Below are 9045 nucleotides of genomic sequence, written 5' to 3' on the forward strand. Positions count from 1 at the left end.
TCCCCATTGTCCCAACAAAGTTCCATTAATAAAGGTCTTTGGATTAAAATTAAAGAGAGAAATCACCTCAACCCAAAGAAACCAAGAAAAAGAAAAGGAAAAGTGACATGAACATGACAACATATATCCAAAACAAAGGGTGTCTCTGAAGAACAATCACGGTACTTCTCTCTTAATCACTCGGCCTTTTGTTACATCAGTTAATAAATAAAGTTCTGACTTATTTTACACATTATCTCTTTAATGTAATCATATGATCCCAAAATCCCATTTTTAGTCTCCACTTTTTCTTTATCATTCCACTGATCATTATTATGTTCTTACTTAAGCTTTCCCCACAAAGCCCAACAAAAATGCAACTACGTCGGGCCCCAGCAATTTACCCTTTTTTAACTTTTCCCTAAATTTTTATTATTATAATTTATTTCTGGTTCTTCATTCTCTCTCTCTTTCGCAGCTTTGCAAGGAAAGCAGGGCACGAAGACCTGCACTCGTTAGCGATGATTTAATCTTTATGAGTCACATATGGATTTTCATGGTGAAGTTTTAAGCTTTGGGGTTCATCAAGATCTGTTCATGCTTTAGCCACATGCAGAAAGGTATGTTTCAATTATATCTTTATCGTTTCTGCTAATTAAATGTTGGGTTTTCCTAAATATATGAATGTTTTGTGGGATATGTCAATGGGTAGGAGATCAGATGAGCTGGGGTTTCCCTTTCCCTTTTATTATCATTATTATTATTATTATTTTTTGTATGGATTTATGCCGTCTAACTCTTCTGGTTCATGTGTGAAACTTTGAGGACGTGATCAAAGAATGTTGGCTTGCTAATATTTGCACTCCTTTGATGAGAAATTTTTTAGCTTGGTTTTTCAAGTGTTGGAAGCAATAATTATTGGTTTAGCAAATTCGCATACCCTTTGGCTCGTTGCTTAAAAGGCTTGGAAGGAGAAAATTGTAATGTTTGGAATCTTATTGTTCATACGATTTTTCCATAAATGGGAATTCTATTCATTCTATCCAAATGGCTGTTTTAGGCTCAATTCAGTTCTGGTTCTTGTTTTTCCAGGCGAAGTGAATAGTTTAAAACTAATATAAATCCTCTTCCCTACCCAGGCTTTTCTCAGCTACTAAAGGGAAGGCAAATAATATTTTATTATAATCTCCAATGTCCAAAGGCTTCGCTTAAGAGAGAAATGGGTATGGAATTTGTGAATCCTCAGGAAAGGTTCATTTCTTTTATTTTCTTAGATTCATGTCCGTGGTCCGTGGGGTGCTTTCTTTCAGGACTTGTGGCTCAAACTCATTCTAGGGGATTTCCGACCGTGCCAAAGGTTTAGTTGGTCACATATTCTTGTTAGTGTAACATAAGATGCATTTTCAAGGATTATGAGTATTTGATTATATACTCTATGCTTGCTTCTCTGGTTAACAACCTGACATCATTAAATTCTCTGCAAGCTGCTGGTAGCTTTCTAGTATGTCAGTATTTCGTTTCAAAAGCAACTTACAGTGGTATATACATTGTTGCTGGGATGCCTCAAGGGGCAACATAGCACCAGGGATGACTCGATATGAATGGAGGTCTAAGGTGAAATTCCTAAGCAGGGCTTTTTTAAAATTTAATGTAATATTATAATAATGTCTTAAGGTTAAATAAAAATAATACAAATACATTTTTAGAAATCGTCCTACTTGGTAGTTCTTTTGTTGTAACATAATCCACTTAGAAAAAAGAAAAATATGAAGATGTCTTCTTCTTTTTAGATAGATTGCACTCGGCACTAACTTTTTCTTCTAAGTCGATTGACACAAAGGCATTAATTACCAGTTGATTTCACTTTTTTTTCCTGAACCAAAATGGGGTTTCCTTTTTCTATTTTTAGGATGGTTTAGGATGGTCAACACAAGCACTAAACTGAGTTTTGGCATGCAATCATTTAGCCTTTAAAGATGAGGTGCCTTGTCATATATATTTTTTTAATCCTATACCAATGTTAACCAGCCACAACATGCAGCTTCCTTTAACTGGCTACCTTCTTGTTCTTTCTCTTTCACTCAAGTAACTAAAACTTGGAGAGCAGGGGAAGTAACTAGCTACCTCGACCTGGTCCCCCACCCATGCCCTATGAATGGGTGGATAGGGGCTAGGCTAACCCAGACTAATTACAACAACCAAAAACTAAGCTACGAATCCAAAATTGACAACCTCATGATCAAAATAAAGAAACAAATTAAAAAACCAAAACCAACCATTGTCAGAGAAAAAAAAAAACAGTAAGGAGAGGTGGCAGAAAGAAGAACAATGCGGAGTAAAGAAAATATTTAATGAGCTAGATTTTAGTAATTAAGGTTGGGTGGGTGGGTGGGCGAGTCGCAGCTGACTTTTTAACCCACCTGCCCCCCTGCCCCGTTTCATTTACTGAAATAAGGAATCTGCCAGCTCCGTCTAGGTTAACACATGGATATTTCCTCCAGGAATCCTAGGGAAGTGGATTGGCCAGGTGGGCTGTGTCTCGGAACCCTGTTTCCCAGGCCCATTATAAGTAAGTTGCATTGATTTAGACTTGTGTTTTAATTTTTAATTTTTAATTTTTTACATGTGATGGGTTTCTAGTGCTCTAAATTTTTAAAACAAAAAACTCAAGGCTTTTCTTTAGCAAATGCCTTACTGTTTTGTGGGTCTTCTAATTCTTTTTGGGACTTCTTTATTGCTATTATTATTGTTTTAAAATGAGAAGGGCCACCTTTGGCTCATGTGACGACTTGGATGTCTTGACATATTGGCTGAATTACAAGCTCATTGCAGAGACAGTAGCCACAAGCTATACATTCTACTTTAGCCTTTTCAAAGACCTTAGTTCAGTAGGCTCTCTTATGCCTAAATTGGCTACATGGTTTTTGTTATTGGGACCAACTTTTCTTCATCATTCTCCAGAACCATGTGGGAACTTTATACAGGCTATTCCACTAAGATCTGAATCTCCTATTGCTTTCTGCTCCCTTTCCAGCTGCTTTTGTTACAGCGACAGTCCCATTTCCTGTTTTGTTTGGTAGGCCTCTGCATCCTTCCGTGAGACGTACTTACAGACTGAACCTTGACATTGATTCTTTATTGCCTTTTTGTTCTTTCATGTGACAATTGATTGAGCTGCCAGGAAATTCCAGCTGCTTCAAGTTTCTGTTTTTCTTCATCCTTTATCTTTCTACCCCATTTTCATTGCAAAATCTTCTTATCTTTTATATTATGCTTAAGTATAATCATATGTTGATATGGGCCTTTTCTTATTTTCTTTAAAAGGAAGAAAGGAGATAGCTTGATGTGTTGATTGATAGTCTAAAGAAATTCTTCAAGCTGTGGAGTTTGTAATAGGTAATGAGTGCACATTTTTTCTATAGAATCAGCAGACCCCTGCTATTGCAATGCAAACATAGTCATTGTCAAAGGGAACTCTTATAATTGTAGACTACTTAATATTCTAACAATGCTTTACATTCATAAATTTCTCTATTTTTAACTTATTTAGTTTTGTTATATGTTTTATCAGAACAGGTAAAATGGATGCAACAGTTGTGAATTGTCTTATCAACAGCATTTCTCGATTCATTCATCTAGTTTCATCTCAGTCAATAAAACATATGCCTCTTCAGAAGGATTACAGACATCTAGTAGGTGTACTGAAGCTTTTAAAAGCAGTTCTTGATGAAACTGTTGATTACAAAATTCCTTCAGATGAAATCTTATATAAGGAGTGTGAAGAATTGGATGTGGCTATCAATGAGGCTAGAGAATTCATAGAAAACTGGTCTCCAAAAAAGAGCAAAATTTGCAGTGTAAGTAATGCTTTATTGGCTTATTTTCCCTGATCAATTGAACACCCATTCCTCCTCCCCGAGAAATGAAAAGCAAGAAAAAGTGCACTTGGAACACATTATTCAACAGTATTAGTATCGTTGGTATATCTAGTTTTTAGTTGTGGAACTTTCTTTCTGGCTCATGCCTTAGGAAACTGAATACTTTTTGATATCTTTTAACATTGAAATAATCATAGGGTAAAGATGAAAAAGGGTAACATTACCACAGCATTTATGTTAGACTGCAAACTTCTATTTATATCCCTATGTGCTCGGGTAATAAAGAGGAGCATTGTAAGTATTTTGCAAGTGTGCATATTTTTATTGACGACTTTCTGCATTTATTTTCTAATTAATTATATGCTGTATCTCCAGGTTCTGCGAAGTGAGCCATTGTTGATGAAAATCCGGAGCTCATCACTTGAGATTTGTCGCATACTGTATAGATTGTTACAGTCATCTTCATCTACTTTAATTTGTGTGCAGGTATCATGTTTGCTATATTGTTTTCTGTGTGAAATTGGTTTTAGTAGATAAACTTTCTGTTTCTTATTCTTTTTCTACAAGTTTCATATTTCCTTAGAAAGTGTAGTTTACTGGCTGTAAATAGCTATGACTCGTTTCTGGTCATTGAAGGCAATTGTAAGAGTAATTTCTTGTACCGTTTCAGAATTGTATGCAGGAACTTCAATGTCTGAAGCTGGAAAGAATAACGGAATATATACGAGAGGCTCTTAGAAGTCAAAGAGATGATATCATTCCCTGCACAGAACTTCTAGAGAAGATTATTGAATTGCTTAGTTTTACTACAAAACAGGAACTTTTAAAAGAAAGTATTTCTCTGGAGAAAGAGAGAATAAATGCCCAGGTCAACAAAGTCAAAGGGGAACTAGATCAACTCTACCAAATCATGAATCTTGTCTCCCACATTCGTGATTGCATGGTGAAAATCCAGCGGTTTGAAGCTACAGGTGGAGTCCCAGTCCCTTCATATTTCCAATGCCCGTTATCATCAGAACTCATGTTGGATCCCGTGATCTTGGCTTCAGGCCAAACCTATGAGAGGTCTTCCATTCAAATGTGGCTTGATAATGGGTTGACTATTTGTCCAAAGACTCGTCAAACACTCTCACACACAAAACTCATTCCCAATTATACAGTAAAAGCCATGGTAGCAAACTGGTGTGATGAAAACAATGTAAGACTTGATAATTTTGCCTCAATGTCATCCCCTTCGGATCATATATCTCCACAAAAGTTAATCTGCACTGATAGTTCGCCTCGTTCATTACACAGTAGCAATTCGACATCAAGATCATCACCTGAAGTTGGAAATGGATTTCAAAAGCAAAAGTGTGATGTTTCATCTAGATTAACAGGAGAGAACTCCAATAAATGCCAAAGGAAGGAGATGGAAAAGTTCGACCGTGCATCACCTGATCAGTCATATATTCATAGCAGGAGTGAATCAGCCTCAAGTGCCATTTCCTGTGTTGATTATGTGCCTCCACCATCACATGAAGTGTCAAGTACTTCTAATAGGCATGAAAATGTGAATGAGCTCTCCGGTGAAATCACAACTGAATTTCTTGCTGCTTCTCCTCGCTATAACCAACGAGGATTTTCTTGGTTATCAGAAAAAAAATTTGGCAGCTCCAAAACAAAAGTTGAAGTACCAGAGAATGGAAACCATAATTACTTCAGAGAAAACTCGCTCCCATTTTCGGACTTGGGATCTGATGAGTTGACCACAACTCCTCATGTCAAGAGATTGATTGAAGACCTTAAGTGTCAATCAAATGAAGTAAAAACTGCAGCTGCAGAAGGGTTGCGGCTTCTTGCAAAGCACAACATGGAGAATCGCATCATTATAGGCAAGTGTGGAGCTATTGCACCATTGCTTTCGCTGATGTATTCAGAAATGAAGATAACACAAGAGCATGCGGTGACAGCTCTATTAAATTTGTCAATTAATGAAAATAATAAGGCCATGATTGGGGAAGCAGGAGCTATAGAACCACTTATCCATGTTCTGAAAACTGGAAATGATGGAGCCAAAGAAAATTCTGCTGCTGCACTATTCAGCCTCTCTGTATTAGAAGAATACAAGGCGAAAATTGGTCGTTCTGGTGCAGTTAAAGCATTGGTGGGTCTTCTAGGCTCAGGGACTCTTAGAGGGAAGAAAGATGCCATTACTGCTTTGTTCAGCCTATCAATTTTTCATGAAAATAAGGCTCGCATAGTTCAAGCTGGAGCTGTGAAGTACCTTGTTGTTTTGATGGACCCTGATAGTGGGATGGTTGACAAGGCTGTTGCTCTTCTATCAAACCTGTCAACAATTAGGGAGGGGTGTTCAGCAATTGGGCAGGAAGGGGGTATCCCTTTACTGGTTGAGATTGTTGAATCAGGAACTCAGAGGGGAAAGGAAAATGCTGCTTCCATACTGTTGCAACTGTGCCTCCATAGTCCTAAATATTGTACCCTGGTTCTGCAAGAAGGAGCTGTTCCTCCCTTGGTTGCGTTATCTCAGTCCGGCACACCAAGAGCAAAGGAAAAGGTACACAGTTTCCTCTATTATTCTATCATATGCCTCCCCATCCTTTTCATTTTGGTATGCTCATCTGCTTACCAGTTGATGTGCCGAAAAGGTACACAGTTTCTTCTATTATTCTGTCATATGCCTGCCCATCCTTTTCATTTTGGTATGCTCATCTGCTTACCAGTTGATGTGCCATTAAGGAGAATGCTTTTAAGAGATTTGATGTTCTGCATATATAACTCAGTGAGTGTTTCTAAGAAGGGCTTGACTTGGAAGACGAGAGTGAAATAACAAAGAAAAGAAAATGACGATATTCCTTTTTGTTAAGAGTAACAACATCCCACCCCAACCCAAATGTGATCAGCCGCCATTTTCCTTTATCCATGTTTATAATTTCTAATACTTTTAACAGTAGATGAGTGATTCTTTCTTACTTATAAAAAAAAAAAAAAAAAAAAAAAACAGTAGATGAGTGATCCATCCATATAGCAGAAGCTATAAAGCACATGAGAGAAAGCATTTGTATGTGCATAAGATGTCTTGGAAAAACAAGAACATTTCAGAGAGTATTACTGTATTGGTTTATTGCTGCATTAATAAATTCTGGAAGTCGACTGTGGTTATCATCATATTTATACCTAGTGACTGTGTCTTGATACAGAATTTGTCCAAATTTTGTGATTGTTGAGAATGATCAAAATTGACGAAACAGATATGACAATATATAATTGTTTTATATTATGCAGGCACAACAGCTTCTCAGTCACTTCCGAAATCAGCGAGAAGTGGCTGCAGGGAAGGGCAAATCTTGAAGAGACAAATTTTGTTGGTTTTTTGCTGCATACAATTTTTTATTATTATTATTTTGCATTATTCTCCTCGTTAGTTGCTCTTCTTTAAGATTTTCCTTTAGGGCCTTTTATTTTTTTCATACATTCTTTAGTTTCAAAGATGTCCATTTCCAGCATAGACCTGAAAATTTTCTTTTCCTCCGTTATTGTGGGTAGTGATGGATTTCTTATGATGTGCAAAATGGGACTGGATTTTGAAGTTAGGACTATTTAGTTTCCTGAGAACATACCTTGGTGAAGCATGACACGTAGTTGCCACATGTTTATGCTGTTTTTAGGTCTTCCTGAAGTGTTGTACATATATTGTATATATCATACAGTGTTTATGCTATATATATGCGATAGAGACTTGTCATCTGCTCTATTTTTTGCACCAAATTTCCAGTTTTATTGGTAGTTATTGTGGCGCCATGTAACTACTGGACTTTCGTACCTCTGTAGCATGTGGGATCAACACCCACTTAAAGGTTATGCATACATGAACCAGTTTATGAGGCTCCACAACCCAAAACTAGTTCACATTTGTGAAAATTGGGTGGCATTTCTCGGATAATTAGTACTTCATTATCGACATTGTATGCAACAATCATGTTCAGTGGTCCACTTTCATTCCTGGAACAAAGGAAAGAAAATACAACTGGAACAGTGTTTAGTAAATGCCTTTGGTGCTCTAGCCTTTAGACGAATTACGATGCTGCTTCTGATGTATTTTCAAAGGATTCTGTTTGGCTTACTGGAAAGTGAATTTCCAGTCAGGTGATGAGAAGAAAGTAAGAGGAATTGTTTACCCTTACTGAAAATGGTTGTGCCCACCACAGGGTTATGCATAAACCGAGTAAACTTTTCAGTTGAGGTGTTTTCGCAAGTCCCAAAGTCATCAGATTCTATGTATTTACTTCAGTTTCTTCCGGATTATGTGGGGCTAGGAATGTAACAATATGTTTTTATTTTTCTAATTAAGTAGATGGTACAAAGATGTTTTTTCCAAGTAAATTGAAGAATGAGAAAAACAGATGATAAGCCAATTCTTCAAAAGAAATTCTGCAACTCTCAATAGGCAGAGGATCTTGTGTATATAATAAATCATCATTTCTAAGTTTTCCTTGGCAAATTATTTCTCGGCATAGTGCCCAATAAAAGAGCAAGAGTAAAGTCAACTAAATGCTCCCGGAGTGGAGAAACGATTATGTATCTTTTCAAGACACAAACTTTGGTCCACAGCCTCATCGAGGAGCCCAAACCCTATAGCCTTTCCAGGTAGTAAAAGCCCAAACCTAGAGTTCACCTTTTCGATCGGGTACTCTGATGCCTTTTCTTCGAAGGGGCTGGATTCATGCATGGGTGCTTTCCTCCATGGATTCTCTCTGCTTCCCATTTCAACCAATGCCCCTTTTTCGTTTTAATTTTTGGTCCTGCATTCCATGTGCTAAAAGAATATGACAATCTCCTAGCATGTGGTTCGCAAGCCTAAGATAACAGCAAAAAAGATTCTTTTTTCTTTTTTGGGCACATGAGATGAAAACTAAAACTGGCTAGACATCAGGGATAGTGGCTTTAAGCAGGGAAAAATCTAACTAGGTCCCTCTAAAAATCTGAAAAAATGTAAGATATTTTAGAGATGGGAGAAGCTACAGGCCGGTCGCGTGCCTTCCATATTTTTACACTCACCAATGAAGATTTGCCATGCAGGAGTTGCAAGAAACTCATTTTCTACACCTACATGGAAACTCTATTCTATACTCATCAACAGTGATTCATTTCCCCCCTCCCTCTTGCAGCGCTGATTTCCTCACAATCG

At 37.3% G+C, this 9045-nt stretch overlaps 1 protein-coding gene across 22 annotated transcripts; it reads left to right on the top strand.

The window, feature by feature from the left end:
* The first annotated feature begins 294 nt into the window (after positions 1–294).
* LOC122305340 (U-box domain-containing protein 3) lies at positions 295–7611 on the top strand. Of its 22 annotated transcripts, XM_043117776.1 has the most exons (10): positions 296–599; positions 1119–1202; positions 1290–1336; positions 1474–1593; positions 2481–2548; positions 3304–3375; positions 3551–3836; positions 4233–4343; positions 4528–6414; positions 7143–7611. In XM_043117776.1, exons 7-10 carry the CDS (start codon positions 3561–3563, stop codon positions 7206–7208), a joined length of 2340 nt encoding a protein of 779 aa, XP_042973710.1. In that variant the 5' UTR covers positions 296–599; positions 1119–1202; positions 1290–1336; positions 1474–1593; positions 2481–2548; positions 3304–3375; positions 3551–3560; the 3' UTR covers positions 7209–7611. The 22 variants fall into 22 exon arrangements, with proteins under 22 accessions (XP_042973709.1, XP_042973713.1, XP_042973723.1 ...); XM_043117773.1 differs by having other exon boundaries at positions 1290–1593; XM_043117791.1 differs by having other exon boundaries at positions 298–599; positions 1119–1593; positions 3551–3555; positions 3736–3836.
* Positions 7612–9045: the final 1434 nt, after the last annotated feature.

Source organism: Carya illinoinensis, chromosome 3 (assembly GCF_018687715.1).
Source record: "Carya illinoinensis cultivar Pawnee chromosome 3, C.illinoinensisPawnee_v1, whole genome shotgun sequence".
NCBI classification, from domain to species: Eukaryota; Viridiplantae; Streptophyta; class Magnoliopsida; order Fagales; family Juglandaceae; genus Carya; species Carya illinoinensis.